The 21348-nt window shown below is 52.0% G+C and overlaps 1 protein-coding gene across 8 annotated transcripts in view; it reads right to left on the bottom strand.

Annotated features, from left to right (window-relative positions):
• CACNA2D2 (calcium voltage-gated channel auxiliary subunit alpha2delta 2) overlaps positions 1–21348 on the bottom strand; it is a 354828-nt gene that overhangs the window by 90542 nt on the left and 242938 nt on the right. For all 8 annotated transcript variants that reach the window (XR_014225571.1, XM_082265447.1, XM_082265445.1 and 5 more), the window contains exons 9-12: positions 13945–13995; positions 10752–10851; positions 6645–6803; positions 4322–4429 (exon numbers count right to left, since the gene is read on the bottom strand). Coding sequence is in view for 7 of the 8 variants with exons in the window: in XM_082265447.1 (XP_082121573.1) it covers positions 4322–4429; positions 6645–6803; positions 10752–10851; positions 13945–13995 (418 nt within the window). In the remaining variant the exon portion in view is untranslated. The remainder of the gene's footprint in view (positions 1–4321; positions 4430–6644; positions 6804–10751; positions 10852–13944; positions 13996–21348) is intronic.

Here is a 21348-nt window from a genome sequence, read left to right on the forward strand (position 1 = left end):
GTGGGGGAAATAGGGACACCATAGAAGAAAGGGTGAGGTTTTTAGGTAAAGGGGGGTATTGTGAGAGAAGAGGAACACCAAGGAGGAAGGAGGGCATCATGGGGGAAGAGAGGCATTGTTGGAAAAGGGAAGCTGTTATTGTGGAGGAAATGGGGACATCATGGAAGGCAAGGGGTGGCATTTTGGGGGGTGCGGGGCAGTGTGGGAGAAGAGGAACACCAGGGAGGAAGGAGGACATCATAGTGGAAGGGAGGCATCATGGGAGAGGTGGACATTGGGGTGGAAGGAGGACATCATGGAAGGAAGTGCTTGGGAGGGAGGCACTATGGGGGAAGAGGGGAATTGTGGAGGAAATTGGGACACCATGGAAGGAAGGGGAGGCCATTGTGGGGGAAAAGGGGATATTGGGGGTAAGGAGGGGAACCCCATAGCAGAAGGAGCATCATGAGGGAAGCAAGCATCATGGGGCATCATGGAAAGAAGGGGGAGCATCAAGAGAGAAGAGGGGGCACTGTGGGGGGAAAGGGGAATTGTGAGGGAAATGTGGAGATCACTGAAGAAAAGTCATTGCAGTTTGGAGGGAGTTTTGGGGTAAAGAGGCACTGTAGGTTAAAAGGGGGTATTTTGAGTGGGGGGGTATCTTGGGGGAAGGGTGGGATCATGGGGGAAGAAGGGACACCCACAGTGCAATTTTTAGTTCTTTTAAAACAGATCTGTTATGCGGAAGCCCTGGAGGCTCTGCGAGTGAAAACGCTAGTGCCCTAGGATAGCTATCATTTCAATCCTCTGGCCAGGAAACTAGCATTTTCCGGGAGAAGTCTGGAAATGGAGCCCCAATATTTCCTTTAAACATTTCCTTAAAATTTATTACAGAATACACTGAGAGGAGGGGAAACACTTCTCACAATTCTCTTCTCTAGTAAAGAGGAGGGACAACTGTCGGTGGTGAGGTCTGTCTGTTGGTGGTGGGGTCTCTCTGTCAGGGGCGGGATATGGCTGTCAGTGGTGGGGTCTTACCTGTTGGTGGTTGGGTCTGTTTGTTGATGGAGGGATTTGTCAGTGGTGGGGTCTGTCTGGCGGTGGTGGGGTCTGTCTGGCAGTGACGGGGTCTTTCTGGCAGTGATGGGGTCTGTCTGTGGCTGGGTCTGTCTGGCGGTGGTGGGGGTCTGTCTGTTGGTGGTGGGGTCTCTCTGTCAGGGGCGGGATCTGGCTGTGGAGGTTGGGTCTGTTTGTTGATGGAGGGATTTGTCAGTGGTGGGGTCTGTCTGGCAGTGGTGGGGTCTGTCTGGAGATGGTGGGGTCTGTCTGGCGACAGTGGGATCTGTCTGGCGGTGGTGGGGTCTGTCTGGCAGTGACGGGTCTTTCTGGCAGTGATGGGGTCTGTCTGTGGCTGGGTCTGTCTGGCGGTGGTGGGGGTCTGTCTGTTGGTGGTGGGGTCTCTCTGTCAGGGGCGGGATCTGGCTGTGGAGGTTGGGTCTGTTTGTTGATGGAGGGATTTGTCAGCGGTGGGGTCTGTCTGGCGGTGGTGGGGGTCTGTCTGGAGATGGTGGGGTCTGTCTGGCGACAGTGGGGTCTGTCTGGCGACAGTGGGGTCTGTCTGGCGGTGGTGGGGTCTTTCTGGCGGTGGTGGGGTCTGTCTGTGGCTGGATCTGTCTGGCGGTGGTGGGGGTCAGTCTGGCAGTGGTGGGGTCTGTCTGGCGACGGTGGGGTCTGTCTGGCGGTGGTGGGGGTCTGTCTGGCAGTGGTGGGGGGTCTGTCTGGCGGTGGTGGGGGTCTGTCTGGCGGTGGTGGGGGTCTGTCTGGCGGTGGTGGGGGCCTGTCTGGCGGTGGTGGGGGCCTGTCTGGCGGTGGTGGGGTCTGTCTGGCGGTGGTGGGGTCTGTCTGTGGCTGGGTCTGTCTGGCGGTGGTGGGGTCTGTCTGGAGATGGTGGGGTCTGTCTGGCCGTGGTGGGGTCTGTCTGGCGGGGGTGGGGTCTGTCTGTGGCTGGGTCTGTCTGGAGATGGTGGGGTCTGTCTGGCAGTGGTGGGGTTTGTCTGGCGGTGGTGGGGGTCTGTCTGGCGGTGGTGTGGTCTGTCTGGCGGTGGTGTGGTCTGTCTGGCGGTGGTGGGGTCTGTCTGGTGGTGGTGGGGTCTGTCTGTGGGTGGGTGTGTCTGGAGATGGTGGGGGTCTGTCTGGAGATGGTGGGGTCTGTCTGGCGGTGGTGGGGTCTGTCTGGCGGTGGTGGGGTCTGTCTGGCAGTGGTGGGGTCCGTCTGTGGCTGAGTCTGTCTGGCGGTGGTGGGGTCTGTCTGGAGATGGTGGGGTCTGTCTGGCCGTGGTGGGGTCTGTCTGGCGGTGGTGGGGTCTGTCTGTGGCTGGGTCTGTCTGGAGATGGTGGGGTCTGTCTGGCAGTGGTGGGGGTCTGTCTGGCAGTGGTGGGGTTTGTCTGGCGGTGGTGGGGGTCTGTCTGGCGGTGGTGGGGTTTGTCTGGCGGTGGTGGGGGTCTGTCTGGCGGTGGTGGGGTCTGTCTGGCGGTGGTGGGGTCTGTCTGTGGCTGGGTCTGTCTGGCGGTGGTGGGGTCTGTCTGGCGGTGGTGGGGTCTGTCTGTGGCTGGGTCTGTCTGGCGGTGGTGGGGTCTGTCTGTGGCTGGGTCTGTCTGGCGGTGGTGGGGTCTGTCTGGAGATGGTGGGGTCTGTCTGGCCGTGGTGGGGTCTGTCTGGCCGTGGTGGGGTCTGTCTGTGGCTGGGTCTGTCTGGAGATGGTGGGGTCTGTCTGGCAGTGGTGGGGGTCTGTCTGGCAGTGGTGGGGTTTGTCTGGCGGTGGTGGGGGTCTGTCTGGCGGTGGTGGGGTTTGTCTGGCGGTGGTGGGGGTCTGTCTGGCGGTGGAGGGGTCTGTCTGGTGGTGGTGGGGTCTGTCTGTGGGTGGGTCTGTCTGGAGATGGTGGGGGTCTGTCTGGAGATGGTGGGGTCTGTCTGGAGATGGTGGGGTCTGTCTGGCAGTGGTGGGGTCTGTCTGGCAGTGGTGGGGTCTGTCTGGCAGTGGTGGGGTCTGTCTGGCAGTGGTGGGGTCCGTCTGTGGCTGGGTCTGTCTGGCGGTGGTGGGGTCTGTCTGGAGATGGTGGGGTCTGTCTGGCAGTGGTGGGGGTCTGTCTGGCAGTGGTGGGGTTTGTCTGGCGGTGGTGGGGGTCTGTCTGGCGGTGGTGGGGTTTGTCTGGCGGTGGTGGGGGTCTGTCTGGCGGTGGCTGGGTCTGTCTGGCGGTGGTGGGGTCTGTCTGGCGGTGGTGGGGTCTGTCTGTGGCTGGGTCTGTCTGGCGGTGGTGGGGTCTGTCTGTGGCTGGGTCTGTCTGGAGATGGTGGGGTCTGTCTGGCCGTGGTGGGGTCTGTCTGGCCGTGGTGGGGTCTGTCTGTGGCTGGGTCTGTCTGGAGATGGTGGGGTCTGTCTGGCAGTGGTGGGGGTCTGTCTGGCAGTGGTGGGGTTTGTCTGGCGGTGGTGGGGGTCTGTCCGGCGGTGGTGGGGTCTGTCTGGCGGTGGTGGGGTCTGTCTGTTGGTGGGGAGGTCTGTCTGTTGGTGGGAGGTCTGTCTGTTGGTGGGGAGGTCTGTCTGTTGGTGGGGAGGTCTGTCTGTTGGTGGGGAGGTCTGTCTGTTGGTGGGGAGGTCTGTCTGGCGGTGGTGGGGTCTGTCTGTTGGTGGGGAGGTCTGTCTGTTGGTGGGAGGTCTGTCTGTTGGTGGGGAGGTCTGTCTGTTGGTGGGGAGGTCTGTCTGTTGGTGGGGAGGTCTGTCTGTTGGTGGGGAGGTCTGTCTGTTGGTGGGGAGGTCTGTCTGTTGGTGGGGAGGTCTGTCTGGCGGTGGTGGGGTCTGTCTGTTGGTGGGGAGGTCTGTCTGTTACACCTCCTCCTTTCCTGCAGCGTGAAACAAAACTCCAAACATGCAGACCGTCCCACACACTGCTGGTCATAAACCCATACTGGTGACCAATCAGAAGACGGTAGTTTTGCATTTTGGTGGATTCCTGTTCCACCTGGCAAGTGCAGAGGAAGTTTGGCAGACATTGTTGCTGTGCTCCTGTAGCAGTTAGATGGCTTCTACTAAATAGACATGAAGAGGGAATGAGGTGGGGGATAGAAGATTTCCCCTCCTGTGGATTATGGTACCAGCCTGGTCTCCATCCCTGCACTCTGGCTCCTTACAGTAACAGGTATAAGGAGATGGCGGTCTAGGAGGAGTCCTGCACAAGGTGGGTTGCCCTGACATCGGCATCAATAAGCAGCCATACTACAATTCTGCATAGGAGACCAGAGGGCCCAAGGACGGACATGGTGGTCGGTATTCCCAGGTGAACTTACGGTTTTGTTGGGCCAGTTGTATTTCTCGAAGACATCCTGCACTCGGTCTTCCCCGCCATCCGTGAACATCATGATCATCTTGTTGCAGTTGGCTCGGGTGACATTATTCTAAAACAGGAAGCGGAAATAATCCAAAAATCTATATATCTTGACTGATAGACAATAGAACTTTGCGACAACAAAACTTCCAGAAAAAGAAACATTGTAACATGTTTTTTCTACATTTTAAAGGTTAGATCTAGTGTTGGGTCTCCTCTGCCAGAGCTCTCCTGATCGAAGCTGCAGCCAATCAGGAGACAGCTCTTCTGATTAACAACACCTTAAATTACGGAGCCGTGTGCAGCTGGGCCTCAACTGAGCCCTATTGCTGTTGCACCTTACTTGTATCTTGTGCTTCCTGTGTCCTCTGTGCCAGTCTCCAGCTTCTGGGTACTAATGCACCTGTGGCTTCAGTGCCCTATGTGCGCCCCATAACTCCAAGTGTGCTCCTGTGACTCCAAGTGTGCCCCTGTGCATCTCTGTGACTCCAAGTGTGCCCCTGTGACTCCAAGCGTGCTCCTGTGACTCCAAGCATGCCCCCAAGTGTTGCCCTGTGACTCTAAGTGTGCTCCTGTACACCTCTGTGATTCCAAGTGTGCCCCTATGACTCCAAGTGTGCCCCTTTGCATCTCTGTGACTTCAAGCGTGCCCCTGTGACTCCAAGCATTCTCCTGTGACTCCAAGCGTGCCCCTGTGACTCCAAGCATTCTCCTGTGACTCCAAGCGTGCCCCTGTGACTCCAAGCATTCTCCTGTGACTCCAAGCGTGCCCCTGTGACTCCAAGCATTCTCCTGTGACTCCAAGCGTGCCCCTGTGGCTCCAAGCGTGCCCCTGTGGCTCCAAGCGTGCCCCTGTACACCCCTGTGACTTCATGTTTGCCCTTGTGTACCTCAGTGACTCCAAGTGTGCCCCTGTGCATCTCTGTAACTCCATGTGTGCCCCTGTGTCTCCAAGTGTACCCCTGTACCTCTCTGTGACCCCAAGTGTACCCCTGTGACTACCAAGTGTGCCTCTGACTCCCAAGTGTGCCCCTGTGCATCTCTGTGAATAAAATGTGCCCCTGTAAATCCAGGCATGCCCCTGTGATTCCAAGTGTGCTCCTGTGACTCCAAGTGTGCCGCTGGGCATCTCTGTAACTCCCAAGTGTGCCCCTGTGACTCTCAAGTGTGCCCCTGTGACTCTCAAGTGTGCCCCTGTGACTCCCAAGTGTGCCCCTGTGACTCCCATGTGTGCCCCTGTGACTCCCAAGCGTGCCCCTGTAACTCCCAAGTGTGCTCCTGTACACCTCTGTGGCTCCAAGTGTGCCCCTGTGCACCCTGTGACTCCTAGTTTGCCCCTGTAACTCCTAGCGTGCCCTTGTGCGCCTCTGTTACTCCAAGTACACCTCTGTGACTCCAAAGTGTGCCCTTGTGCACCTCTGTGGCTCCAAGTGTGCCCCTGTGCATCTCTGGTAATTAAAATTTGCCCCTGTAAATTCAAGCGTGCTCCTGTGACTCCAAGCCGCAGTGCACTCCATGCTATCTCACGGATCCCCATGTCTTTAAGTATGCCCCAGAGTGTCTTATGTCATCCAGTGCACTCCCATGACTCCAAGTGTGCTGTGTGTCATCTAGTGTGCCCCTGGGTGCTCCCATGATTCCAAGTGTGTCCCAGTAGGCCCGTGTCAACTAGAAAACCCCTGTAACTCTAATTGTGCCACATATCAAGCTGACCCTGTGTCTTTTGTGTGCTTCTCCACTTCCTGTGTCCCCAAGTGCACCCTAGTGCCTCCAATGAGCCTCTTTAACACCTGTGTCTCCATGCAGCCTCTGATACCTTCTTCCATTATCTGAACAGTCCTAATCCTGGTGGATACGCACGTCTGTCCTAGACAGTTACGCGCTGCAGTTGTCTGACCTGCTACGCTCCACTACCAGCACCCTCTGCTGCCTCTCTACCCTCAGTTACGCTCCTACGAGCCCTTGGATTATCCATCTTTCAGCGGATACATATCACAGTCTGTGACAAACGCCCTTGCTGTAACATATAAGTAGAAAGAAAAGGAGGCTCTGAAAAACTTGGAGGACGCAGAGAAAACAGAACTCTGATTCCCTGCAGAGGCTGGTCACATGACCAACCCAATGCCAAGGCAGAGGACTAGTATTAGTGATCTGCCCCTCCACTACAAAGCTTTACCAAATAAATGGAATGGAGGGGTTGAGGAATCCCATTAGACAACCAGCGCCGGTGGAAACGTATTTTACACAGAACAGGCAGCTGGGGCGAGGATCCAAACCAGACTCACATTCTGCAGCTGGCTGAAGGCGTACTCAAACCCGGCCTTGTAGTCGGTGGTTCCTCTGGCCACCATATCTTGGACGGCTTCTTTGATGACCTTCTTATTCCTGACGTTGGCCTGGACCAGCTGCTTGAAGCAGGACACGGGCTCGGCCTTCTCGTGAAACTGGGGAGGGAAGGAAATCAGTGGTTTGCTGGAGATTTTTATAATGGCATCTTCTCTGTGCTGGGAAGGGGCAAAGCTACTTCCTTATATAATACTATAAAAAAAAGAAGACTAGATCGGGAAATTCCTCCTATGTCAGCCGAATCTGTCCCCTCTCATAAAGTGTCACCGAAGGAGGCCAGATGAGGACAAAGCACGAGGGAGAGAGAGATGGTGTCACTGGAAGAGTGGGGGAGGAGGGGAGAGAAGGGGCGACTGGTAGAGTTGGGAGGAGAGAGGGGGTGACCAGAAGGGTAAAGACAGAGAGATAGGAGGTGACTGGGGGAATTGGGGGTGATAGGGAAAGATGGGGTGGCTGGAATAATGGAGAGGGAGAGAGGGGTGACTGTAAGAGCAGGGAAGGTGGGGAGAGACCTGGTCAATGGAAGAGTGGGGAAGAGGGGGAGAAACAGGGTGACTGGCAGAGCAGGTAAAGTAAGTGTAGAGTGGTAAGGGGAGGGGGGTCACTGGAAGAGTGGGGTGGGGGGGGGGGGAAACAGGGTCACTAAAAGAGTGGGGTAGGGGGGAAACAGGGTCACTAAAAGAGTGGGGTAGGGGGGAAACAGGGTCACTGGAAGAGTGGGGTAGGGGGGAAACAGGGTCACTGGAAGAGTGGGGTAGGGGGGAAACAGGGTCACTGGAAGAGTGGGGTAGGGGGGAAACAGAGTCACTGGAGGGAGAGAGACTGGTGATTGGAGTAGGAGGAGACACACGTGGTGATTGGAGGAGGGAAGGAGAGATACAGGGTGACTGGTGGAGTGATGGGTAGAGAGAGCTGGGGGTCACAGGAAGAGAGAAGTGGGAGAGACACAGGGTGATTGAAGGAGGGAAGGAGAGCTGGTCACTGGAAGAGAAGGAGGAGTGGAGAGAAACAGGATCATTGGAAGATGGGGAGGAGAGGAGCGATCTGGGGTCACTGGAAGAGGAGGAGGGCGAGAAATGGGGTCACTGGAAAAGGAGGAGGAGAGGGACAGGGTGAGTGGAGGAGAGAAGAAAGACAGGATCAGTGGAAGAAAAGGAGGAGGAGGAGAGGGATGGGGTGAGTGGAGGAGGGAGAGAGACAGGGTCACTGGAAGAGAAGGAGCAACAGAGGGATGGGGTGAATGGAAAAGGGAGCGAGATGGGAGTCACTGGAAGATGAGGAGGAGGGGAGAGACATGGGGGTCACTGGAAGATGAGGAGGAGGGGAGAGATATGGGGGTCACTGGAAGATGAGAAGGAGGAGAGAGATATGGGGGTCAATGGAAGATGAGGAGGAGGGGAGAGATTTGGGGGTCACTGGAAGATGAGGAGGAGGGGAGAGATTTGGGGGTCACTGGAAGATGAGGAGGAGGGGAGAGATATGGGGGTCACTGGAAGATGAGAAGGAGGAGAGAGATATGGGGGTCAATGGAAGATGAGGAGGAGGGGAGAGATTTGGGGGTCACTGAAAGATGAGAAGGAGGGGAGAGATATGGGGGTCACTGAAAGATGAGGAGGAGGGGAGAGATATGGGGGTCACTGGAAGATGAGGAGGAGGGGAGAGATATGTGGGGTCACTGGAAGATGAGGAGGAGGGGAGAGATATGGGGGTCACTGGAAGATGAGGAGGGGAGAGATACGGGGGTCACTGGAAGATGAAGAGGAGTGGAGAGATTTGGGGGTCACTGGAAGATGAGAAGGAGGGGAGAGATATGGGGGTCACTGGAAGATGAGGAGGGGAGAGATATTGGGGTCACTGGAAGATGAGGAGGAGGGGAGAGATATGGGGGTCACTGGAAGATGAGAAGGAGGGGAGAGATATGGGGGTCACTGGAAGATGAGGAGGAGGGGAGAGATATGGGGGTCACTGGAAGATGAGAAGGAGGGGAGAGATATGGGGGTCACTGGAAGATGAGGAGGGGAGAGATATTGGGGTCACTGGAAGATGAGGAGGAGGGGAGAGATATGGGGGTCACTGGAAGATGAGAAGGAGGGGAGAGATATGGGGGTCACTGGAAGATGAGGAGGAGGGGAGAGATATGGGGGTCACTGGAAGATGAGGAGGGGAGAGATATTGGGGTCACTGGAAGATGAGGAGGAGGGGAGAGATATGGGGGTCACTGGAAGATGAGGAGGGGAGAGATATTGGGGTCACTGGAAGATGAGGAGGAGGAGAGAGATATGGGGGTCACTGGAAGATGAGGAGGGGAGAGATACGGGGGTCACTGGAAGATGAGGAGGAGGGGAGAGATTTGGGGGTCACTGGAAGATGAGGAGGAGGGGAGAGATATGGGGGTCACTGGAAGATGAGAAGGAGGGGAGAGATATGGGGGTCACTGGAAGATGAGGAGGAGGGGAGAGATATGGGGGTCACTGGAAGATGAGGAGGGGAGAGATATGGGGGTCACTGGAAGATGAGGAGGAGGGGAGAGATATGGGGGGTCCACTGAAGGAAGAGGACACAGACAGGGTTACTGGAGGAGGGAGAGGGAGATTTGGTCAGTGGATCTATAGCGGGGGACAGAGTAGAGAGGGTCACTGGGACTGGAGAGGGGGACAGGAGAGGGACAGTGGCATAAGTACTATAGAAAGGAAAGAGAAGGAGGAGGGGACAGTGTTTCTGGCACTAAAGAGGGAGGAAGAGGACAAGAGACAGTGTCACTGAGAATATTAAATGGGACAGAGGAGGGGACAGTGTCACTGGGACTATAGATGGGGACAGAGGAGGAGGGGACAGTGTCACTGGGACTATAGAGGGGACAGTGTCAATGGGACTATAGAGGGGACAGTGTCACTGGGACTATAGAGGAGACAGTGTCACTGGGGCTATAGAGGGAGACAGGGGAGGAGGGGACAGTGACACTGGGACTATGTAGGGGAACAGTGTCAATAGGACTATGGAGGGGACAGTGTCACTGGGACTATTGATGGGGACAGAGGAGGAGGGGACAGTGTCACTAGGACTATAGAGGGGGACAGAAGAAGAGGGGACAGTGAAACTGGGACTATAGAGGGGGACAGAAGAAGAGGGGACAGTGTCACAGGGATTTTTGAGGGGACAGAGGAGGGGACAGGGTCACTGGGACTATAGAGGGGGACAGAGGAGGAGGGGACAGGGTCACTGGGACTATAGAGGGGGACAGAGGAGGACAGGACAGGGTCACTGGGACTATAGATGGGGACAGAGGAGGACAGGACAGGGTCACTGGGACTATAGAAGGGGACAGAGGAGGACAGGACAGGGTCATTGGGACTATAGATGGAGACAGAGGAGGACGGGGACAGTGACACTGGGACTATAGAGGGGGACAGAGGAGGACAGGACAGGGTCACTGGGACTATAGATGGGGACAGAGGAGGACAGGACAGGGTCACTGGGACTATAGAAGGGGACAGAGGAGGACAGGACAGGGTCATTGGGACTATAGATGGAGACAGAGGAGGACGGGGACAGTGACACTGGGACTATAGAGGGGGACAGAGGAGGACAGGACAGGGTCACTGGGACTATAGAGGGGGACAGAGGAGGACAGGACAGGGTCACTGGGACTATAGAGGGGGACAGAGGAGGACAGGACAGGGTCACTGGGACTATAGAGGGGGACAGAGGAGGACAGGACACTGGGACTATAGAGGGGGACAGAGGAGGACAGGACAGGGTCACTGGGACTATAGATGGGGACAGAGGAAGGAGGACAGGACAGGGTCACTGGGACTATAGAGGGGGGCAGGACAGGGTCACTGGGACTATAGATGGGGACAGAGGAGGACAGGACAAGGTCACTGGGACTATAGAAGGGGACAGAGGAGGACAGGACAGGGTCACTGGGACTATGGAGGACAGATACAGAAGGACAGACTGAATATGCAGATATTGATTGTGAATTTTTCAGCCAATCACAATCTCAGCAAGAACCATTTTCCAGTTCCAGCACTCCAGTCACTTACAGAGGCGACGGTGACGTAGTCGTCATCGGACAGCGTGTCCAGCATCTCCATCACAGACGTCTTCATGAGTTTCAGCGTCAATCCGCTCACACTGCCGCTCCTGCCAATGCACAGATATATGGTATGTCACACGCCCCTGTGTATATATACTCCTATATACTTTATATATAGAAAAGTCCGCAGAGACTAACAAATTACAATCTACAAATCGCTCTGACTTGTCGCTGTTATGCGTTGCTCGCCGTCTACCGCGGTCGCTGGCGCTGTTTTGACAAAGCTGTCCGGCGCCATCGAAAAATCTGACAAATAAATTGATTTTGCACTGAAGGCTTTTACAGGAAGCAGCGGTGACACGGCTGAATGTCAGCTCCGGGGGCGAGAGCGCAAACAAAGGTGAGTTGAGCAGGTTGGGAGGGGGTAGGGGGGTGTCACACCGCCTGGCGGCATTTATATCTGTCATGTCAGACATCCCCCCCCACCCCCGCCCTGGCGGTACAAACCACTGCGAGCCGGGTGACGGATCCTTCCTTCACGGCTGATCAATAGAACACAGGCAGCAACGATCGCTGTCATTACAGGACCACCCCATCCCCCTTAATATTCATTTAGGAATCCTTAAAGTTGTCCTACAGCACAAAAAATATAAAAAACAGGCGACGCGCTCGGCGTCTGTAACAGCCAATCAGGAATCTTCTACTCTGCCTAATGAGAATTGATTGGCTGATCTGGTTTGTTACATTTCAAACATTGTTGCCGTATTAAAAATGTATCCAAACCCGGGAAGAAGAAGAAACCGTGCTGGTCTTCAGATGTGGTGGCTATTTTATTTTACCCCCCCCCAAATCATTTTACCCCCCCCCCAAATCATTTTACCCCCCCCCCCCAAAGGGGCAGCCAGATGGGGGAAGGGGAGTGTACACCCCACTACATTCATATGAATAGGGCTGCACTACAACCATAGGCGCCATTTACAGAATGGAAACTATATCATCACCTCTGAAAAGCGATCCACCGCAGATTGGAGTTGCGAAGTGTCGGCCACACAAATAAATGTAACCTTTTTTTTAAAATGTGATTATATCCGGGGATCCTGAGAGTACACACTTCCTGATCTGCCTGTTGATCCTGCCAGAAATCTTGTGAACTGGTGACTTCTTGTGCTCTCTGCCAGGGCCAGGACAAGGGGTGGGCAGAGGGGTGGCTGGTATCATGAGAGGTGGTGAGGTAGGGGGAGATGCAAGGAGTTGGAGGGGAGGGAATTTGTGTTGGGAGGGGGAATTTAGGGGTGGCAGGGGTATGAATTGTTCTGGGGGGGGGGGGGATTTGTAGAGAGGGAGGATTTGAGCTGGTGACTTCCTGTGCTCCCTGCCAGGGCCAAGACATGGGGTGGGCAGAGGGACGGCTGCCCTGGGCACTGTGGTATCATGAGAGGTGGTGGGGGAGGGGGGCACTGCAAGGAGTTGGAGGGGAGGGGGATTTGTGTTGGGAGGGGGAATTTAGGGGTGGCAGGGGGTATGAATTGTTTTGGGGAGAGGGGGGGGGAATTTGTGATAGTAGGGATGATTGGGGGGTAGATGTGCTCGGAGGGGAAATTTTGGGAGGGGCATTTGTGCTAGGAGGGTGGATGGGGGAATTTGAACTGAGAGAGGGGATTTGAACTGGGGGGGGGGGAGAGGATGTGTACTGAGAGAGGGGATTTGAACTGGGGGGGGGAGGATGTGTACTGAGAGAGGAGATTTGAGGGCAGATGGGGGAGGGGGGATTTAAAGAGAGGGTGGATTTGAGCTGGGGACTTCCTGTCCTCCCTGCCAGGGCCAGGACAAGGGGTGGGCAGAGGGGCAGTTTCCCTGGGTATTGTGGTATCATGAGAGGTGGTGGGGGAGGGGGGGGCACTGCAAGGAGTTGAAGGGGAGGGGATTTGTGTTGGAAGGGGGAATTTAGGGGTGCCAGGGGGGTATGAATTTTTCAGGGGAGAGAGAGAGGGGGGGGGGGTTTGCTAGTAGGGATGATGGGGGGGGGGGGTAGATGTGCTAGGAGGGGAAATTTGGGGAGGGGCATTTGTGCTAGGAGGGTGGATGGGGGGGAATTTGTATTGAGAGAGGGGGGGATGTGTACTGAGAGAGGAGATTTGAGGGGCGGATGGGGGATTTGCAGAGAGAGAGGATTTCAGCTGGGAGTGGGATGGGGGGGGGGCAAATGTTTGTGCTGGGAGGGGGGTTTTAGCAGTGGTGGAGTTGTCCTGGGAGGAGAAGGAATTTATACTTGGGGGAGGGATTTTTGCTGACATACAATGCTCATCCTGGGGGGGGGGCAGTTTGGCATGTTCGCCCTGGGCTGTGGATTACCTTGTCCTGGCACTGCTCCCTGCCTCTGCTGACTGTTACATTGTTCACAAGTCACCTTTGAGGAATACAGCACATCCTCCATGTAATGGAGAATAAATTACATTGGGGGGGGGGGGTGGCGGGGTTCTGTAGTCCTGTATTAGGGTGACAACACTCACTATACTGAGTATATGGAATAGCAGTGATGTCACCCTAGGGCAGGAGTACAGGAAACCTCGCCTCTCCTTTTTCTTCATATCATGGGGGCTGGAGAGGGTGTTCTGTAGTCCTCTGAGCTGAATCTGGAACAATGTAACTGATAGAAGAGGAAAAGAGTATAGGAAGTTATCAGATTCATAACATTAGAGGTGTTCTGTAGTCCTCTGGATTAGGAACAATGTAACTGATAAAAGAGGAAAAGAGCACAGGAAGTGATCAGCTCACAAGATTTCTGGCAGGATCTTTTTCGCACTTATTAAACAGATATACCAAAATATTTGAATAGGAGATATAACTGACCAAAGGGGTGCAAATACAAAGTACTGTAGTTCATTGCTCGGATTTACATACACTTTAACCCCTTCCTGACAGCTGTACTCATATTTGTGGCAGTACTATGGTGGGCATTATTCAGTGCTGCCACCTATAGGTGACACTGTTGTGTTTAGGGAGCACGCTCCCCAAGAATTGTAACTGCGCTGTCACCATCAGCTGCCAGAGACAGGGTGATGATCAGGAGCTTCTGATCACATGATCACTGTGACAGCCAATCACAGTGATCACATGATCGGGAGCCCCATGAAACGCCTCCAGCATTTAGATTTCCTAAAGGAACACAGGGAGGGATTACAGGGAGCATTGATACTCACACATCCACTATAATGACCATGTCCTTGGGGGAGGAGGCGCCTTGGATGTACCTGGAAATCACAGAGAATACATTGTAACTGATGGAGAATACTGGAGTCTAAATTTTATAGTCACACTCTATTATTATTATTATACATTTATATAGCTCTGACATATACCGCAGTGCTGTACAGAGATCACTGAGCCAGTCACACCAGACTCTGTACCAGAGGAGCTTACACTCTAATGTCCCCTCCCCCACAGTCACATCAGTCTCTGTACCAGAGGAGCTTACACTCTAATGTCCCCCCACAGTCACATCAGTCTCTGTACCAGAGGAGCTTACACTCTAATGTCCCCCACAGTCACATCAGTCTCTGTACCAGAGGAGCTTACACTCTACTGCCCCCCCACAGTCACACACTATTATTATACATTTATATAGCTCTGACATATACCGCAGCGCTGTACAGAGATCACTGAGCCAGTCACACCAGTCTCTGTACCAGAGGAGCTTACACTCTAATGTCCCCCCCCCCCCCCAGTCACATCAGTCTCTGTACTAGAGGAGCTTACACTCTAATGTCCCCTCCCCACAGTCACACCAGACTCTGTACCAGAGGAGCTTACACTCTAATGTCCCCCCCCCCCCAGTCACATCAGTCTCTGTACCAGAGGAACTTACAATCTAATGCCCCCCCCCCACAGTCACACACTATTATTATTATACATTTCTATAGTTCTGACATATACCGCAGTGCTGTACAGAGATCACTGAGCCAGTCACATCAGTCTCTGTACCAGGGAGCTTACACTGCTATTTCCACGAAACGCGTTGAGCTATGCAGTATTCATGTGGACCAGGACATGGATCAGGAACTATGTATTACGTGTATGATATGTAACTTATGTTATTGCAATGTATGTATTTATTGTTAATATATTATTATGAATTGTATCTATACATGAATCGCTATATATTTTGTCCTTCTGACCCATGTCTGCATCTATTTGATCTGGTTTTATCATGTAGCACAATAAACTCTTTTAGTTATATACCTCCTTCGTTATCCAATATGTGCAGCATCGACCTCACTCAAAGTCCCGCTTTCCTTTCCCCTTCTTTTTTTTTTGTGTCAATATAGTTACAGGGATGGAGGTCCTTGCTGCGATGCCACAGATCAACTTTTTATTTGTTTATTGTTCAAGTAGCTTACACTCTAATGTCCCCTCCCCCCAGTCAAATCAACTTACAATCTAATGCTCCCCCCCCCCCACAGTCACACACTATTATTATTATACATGTATATAGCTCTGACATATACCGCAGCGCTGTACAGAGAACACTGAGTCAGTCACAACAGTCTCTGTACCAGAGGAGCTTACACTCTAATGTCCCCTCCCCTCCCCCACAGTCACATCAGTCTCTGTACCAGGGGAGCTTACACTCTAATGTCACCACACAGTCACACACTATTATTATTATACATTTACAGTATCTCACAAAAGTAAATGCACCCCTCACATTTCTGTAAATATTTTATTCTATCTTTTCATGTGACAACACTGAAGAAATGACACTTTGCTACAATGTAAGGTAGTGAGTGTACAGCTTGTATAACAGTGTAAATTTGCTGTCCCCTCAAAATAACTCAACACACAGCCATTAATGTCTAAACCGCTGGCAACAAAAGTGAGTACACCCCTAAGTCAAAATGTCCATGTTGGGTCCAATTAACCATTTTCCCTCCCCGGTGTCATGTGACTCGTTAGTGTTACAAGGTCTCAGGTGTGAATGGGGATCAGGTGTGTTAAATTTGGTGTTATCGCTCTCACTCTCTCATACTGGTCACTGGAAGTTCAACATGGCACCTCATGGCAAAGAACTCTATGAGGATCTGAAATAAAAAAGAATTGTTGCTCTACATAAAGATGGCCTAGGCTATAAGAAGATCGTCAAGACCCTGAAACTGAGCTGCAGCACGGTGGCCAAGACCATACAGCAGTATAACAGGACAGGTTCCACTCAGAACAGGCCTCGCCATGGGCGACTAAAGAAGTTGAGTGCATGTGCTCAGCATCATATCCAGAGGTTGTCTTTGGGAAATAGACGTATGAGTGCTGCCAGCATTTCTGCAGAGGTTGAAGGGGTGGGGGGTCAGCCTGTCAGTGCTCAGACCATACGCCGCACACTGCATCAAATTGGTCTGCATGGCTGCCATCCCAGAAGGAAGCCTCTTCTAAAGACGATGCACAAGAAAGCCCGCAAACAGTTTGCTGAAGACAAGCAGAATAAGGACATGGATTACTGGAACCATCTCCTGTGCTCTGATGAGACCAAGATAAACTTATTTGGTTCAGATGGTGACAAGCGTGTGTGGCGGCAACCAGGTGAGGAGTACAAAGACAAGTGTGTCTTCCCTAAAATCAAGCATGGTGGTGGGAGTGTCATGATAACGACCCCAAACACCTCCAAGACAACCACTGCCTTGCTAAAGAAGCTGAGGGTAAAGGTGATGGACTGGCCAAGCATGTCTCCAGACCTAAACCCTATTGAGCATCTGTGGGGCATCCTCACTGGAAGGTGGAGGAGCGCAAGGTCTCTAACATCCACCAGCTCTGTGATGTCATCATGGAGGAGTGGAAGAGGACTCCAGTGACAACCTGTGAAGCTCTGGTGAACTCCATGCCCAAGAGGGTTAAGGCAGTGGAAAATTATGGTGGCCACACAAAATATTGACACTTTGGGCCCAATTTGGACATTTTCTCTTAGGGGTGTACTCACTTTTGTTGCCAGCGGTTTAGGCATTAATGGCTGTGTGTTGAGTTATTTTGAGGGGACAGCAAATTTACACTGTTATACAAGCTGTACACTCACTACTTTACATTGTAGCAAAGTGTAATTTCTTCAGTGTTGTCACAGGAAAAGATAGAATAAAATATTTACGGAAATGTGAGGGGTGTACTCACTTTTGTGAGATACTGTATATATAGCTCTGACATATACCGCAGTGCTGTACAGAGATCACTGAGCCAGTTACATCAGTCTCTGTACCAGAGGAGCTTACACTTTAATGTCCCCCCACAGTCACACACTATTATTATTATTATACATTTATATAGCTCTGACATAGTGCGAGGCCACGGAAGTGCGTTTTAGTGGACGCGGCGGATCTCTGCCTCTCTTTACTAATTAAACAAGTGAACTAAAAATTTCAGACTGCAAGCAAAAAAAAAAAACAAGTTCTGCCTGGAGCTTCTTTTAAAAACAGAAAATCCTTTGGAATCAGAATGAATGGAAACACAAAGAAGAGGCTGTGAGTGTATAGAAGCCATTGTGGCACACACAGGGCGCTCCACAAACACGCAGCCTTCAGGTGCCCGCACTGCTATTCCAGGCACTCTCCAGCGGCGGTGATGCGTGAAATGAAAATTGGACAACAATGCTCAGAACTGGAGAGAGACAAGACGGCACGCAGACGAGAGAAAGACAGAAAGAGAGAGAGGAGAGACTGAAAGAGAAAGAGAGATAGAAAGACACAAGGGAAGAGACAGAGAGATACAAACAACAAAGGGGTCAGAGAAAGGAGACACAGATACGGGGAGAGGGAAGGGGACAGAAGAGGTGACAAACTTCACTAATCATCATTAAGGCCAGAGGGGGGCGCTATACTAAATTTAGAAGCAAGAAGAGAAGCAGAAACACAAGAAATGCTGTCTGATGAGGTCTGGTGTAGATCCGCCTTTCTTAATGGGGGTGCCCTAGAAATAACTTTCTGGGCTCAGGGAACCCCAATAATTACTATATCTACAGATCTCGATAAATTAGTGTGATGGTCACTGGACAGGATGCCCCTTACATTGGTGGTCAGTGAGAAGAATGCTCCTTACATTGGTGATCAGTGGGAAGAATGCCCCTTACATTGGGAGTCAGTGGGAAGAATGCTCCTTACATTGGTGATCAGTGGGAAGAAGGCGCCTTACATTGGTGATCAGTGGGAAGAATGTTCCTTACATTGGTGGCCAATGGGAAGAATGTCCCTTACATTGGTGGTCAGTGAGAAGAATGTTCCTTACATTGGTGGTCAGTCAGAAGAATGTTCCTTACATTGGTGATCAGTGGGAAGAATGTTCCTTACATTGGTGGTCAGTGAGAAGAATGTGCCTTACATTGGTAGTTAGTGGGAAGAATTCTCCTTACATTGGTGGTCAGAGGGAGGAATGCTCCTTACATTGGTGATCCGTGGGAAGAATTTTCCTTACATTAGTGGTCAGTGGGAAGAATTCTCCTTACATTGGTGGTCAGAGGGAGGAATGCTCTTTACATTGGTGGTCAGTGGGAGAAGGAGGAGGACACAGTGAAGGAGCTCTCTCTGAGAACCATATTTTTTCAAGCCTGGGCCTTGCTTGCTAGCTTGGCCCAGGAACAATGCCTGATCCTTGGGGAGGCCCTGGGAGGGATCCCCCTTATGACACAGGGCCTAGTGAGGAGGAGGTGGAGGACCTGACTGTGGGTCCAGGCCCTGGTGAGGACGCGGATGTCTTCAGCCAGAAGATTATTGATCCTTTTAGGGCGATTGGAGGAGCAGAAGAAAAACTTACAGTTTTGAAGGCTGAACACAAATCCTTCAGAACCAAGTACTGCCAGGCCTGGAGTAAAAATCGTACAGCCATGAAGCCTGAGTTACAGGAATTTGAGGAAAAAGTAAAGAAGCAAACTTTATTATTGGAGAAGTTGAAAGCCAGAAGTGGAGCATTTAAAGAAAAGTTTGACAATGAGAGGAGATTTGCCAGCCAACCATCAGCAAGCTCTGTGGATCAGCAGCCTCAGGTAAGGGATGACCCGGCTCCATCTGCCTCTGCACCTCTCCCCCCATGTCAGCCCTGGGAATCACCAGTGGCAACCAGCCAGGGGGTTGAGAGTGAGCATGGAACTCTGACCTTCATCCAGCAGATGGAGTCAGCCCTGAGAGCAGACAAGTTTGCCTTGTCTGATGATACATCAGAAGTCCCTGAGGATGAGCAGAGGAGATACAAACCAGCAAAGCCAGTACTGTTGTAGAAATCCCAGTACACCACGCTGCCTTCCAACATGTCTGCCCCACAGGCTGTGGTGGATGGTGTCCCAGGTGAGAAGGAGCTCTGCAAACAGCTGCCTGTTAGAGTTTCTTCTGTAGAGAAACCCAGTGCAGACATGCAGGGAAAATCCCTGGCAGATGAGTCACCAGACCATCAGAGGAATGTGGATGGACCTGCATAAAACACCCCAGGCATGGATTTTGCTGCTCCTAGTGAGACCAGTAGTCCCTCTGCAAGAAAAATGGCTGCCAGCTCCAAAGAGTCTGCTTCACCTGAGCCTCCCAGTGTTCCAGTGCTGATTGACCAGCTTATTGCTAGTGGGGGAGGGGATCAGCATGGTGCTGCAATTGTAGTGGAAGCAACCATGGAAACCTCCTGTAATGTTTTACCTATTGCTGTGTTAAAACAGCATTCCATTTCCACAGCTGAAAGCCCTGTCCTAGTGGAAGAGAAGATGACAGCTGAAACTCTTACCAGTGCAGCAGCAACTATGGGCACTGCTGTGAAGACAACAAGAATTATGAATTTGCCAGCAAGTATTAAGAATGAAAATAATGATAAAGCAATGAATGTGGTGGGTGGTGGTGGTGAAGGGGTTAGTATTGCTGGAGAAAATAACATTTAAATTTCTCCCCCTGCTCAGCAGATGAAGGATTCATTGGTTGTACAGACCAATTCCGAATCTGTGCAATCATTATCTGCTAGAGTTGTGTCAGATGGTTCAAAACAAACGCATGGATCTTCTGCTGGGAGGAATATAGGGAGCTATGCTTCAGTTTTGGGGAGTCGCACCACAGTGGGTGGTGGGAATTTTGTTAATTCTAATAATCACATTTCAGGGAGGTTTGGTGGGGGGCTGGTAAGTGGGTACAGGAGGAGGAATGTGGTTCAGTTGAGGTGGGAAGGGGGCGGGGGGGGGACCCCACCCAGTAAAGGGGAGAGTGGCTGAGTTGGTTTTGAAGATGGGGTTTAAAGCCTGTGATATCTTTGCTTTAATTTGCCCAGTGGGCAGTTATGAATGTTGATTTGTCTTTTGTGAAACCTGAGGGTTTGGATCTCTTTTGGGAAAAATGTACAGTATCTCAAAAAAGAAAGTACACCCTCACATTTTTGTAAATATTTTATTATATCTTTTCATGTGACAACACTGAAGAAATGACACTTTGCTACAATGTAAAGTAGTGAGTGTACAGCTTGTATAACAGTGTAAATTTGCTGTCCCCTCAAAATAACTCAACACACAGCCATTAATGTCTAAACCGCTGGCAACAAAAGTGAGTACACCCCTAAGTGACAATCTCCAAATTGGGCCCAATTAGCCATTTTCCCTCCCCGGTGTCATGTGACTCGTTAGTGTTACAAGGTCTCAGGTGTGAATTAAAGGTGCGTTAAATTTGGTGTTATCACTCTCTAATATTGGTCACTGGAAATTCAACATGGCACCTCATGGCAAAGAACTCTCTGAGGATCTGAAAAAAAGAATTGTTGCTCTACATAAAGATGGCCTAGGCTATAAGAAGATTACCAAGACCCTGAAACTGAGCTGCAGCACGGTGGCCAAGACCATACAGCGGTTTAACAGGACAGGTTCCACTCAGAACAGGCTTCGCCATGGTCGACCAAAGAAGTTGAGTGCATGTGCTCAGCGTTATATCCAGAGGTTGTCTTTGGGAAATAGACGTATGAGTACTGCCAGCATTGCTGCAGAGGTTGAAGGGGTGGGGAGTCAGCCTGGCAGTGCTTGGACCATACGCCGCACACTGCATCAAATTGGTCTGAATGGCTGTCATCCCAGAAGGAAGCCTCTTCTAAAGATGATGCACAAGAAAGCCCACAGTTTGCTGAAGACAAGCAGACTAAGGACATGCATTACTGGAACCATGTCATGTGGTCTGATGAGACCAAGATAAACTTATTTGGTTCAGATGGTGTCAAGCGTGTGTGGTGTCAACCAGGTGAGGAGTACAAAGACAAGTGTGTCTTGCCTACAGTCAAGCATGGTGGTGTGAGTGTCATGGACTGGGGCTGCATGAGTGCTGCCGGCACTGGGGAGCTACAGTTCATTTAAGGAACCATGAATGACAACATGTACTGTGACATACTGAAGCAGAGCATGAGCCCCTCCCTTCGGAGACTGGGCCGCAGGGCAGTATTCCAACATCATAACGACCCCAAACACACCTCCAAGATGATCACTGCCTTGCTAAAGAAGCTGAGGGTAAAGTTCATGGACTGGCCAAGTATGTCTCAAGACCTAAACCCTATTGAGCATCTGTGGGGTATCCTCAAACAGAAGGGGGAGGAGCGCAAGGTCTCTAACATCCACCAGCTCGGTGATGTCATCA

Source organism: Pelophylax lessonae (genome assembly GCF_965119305.1).
Source record: "Pelophylax lessonae genome assembly, chromosome: 8".
Lineage (NCBI taxonomy): Eukaryota > Metazoa > Chordata > Amphibia > Anura > Ranidae > Pelophylax > Pelophylax lessonae.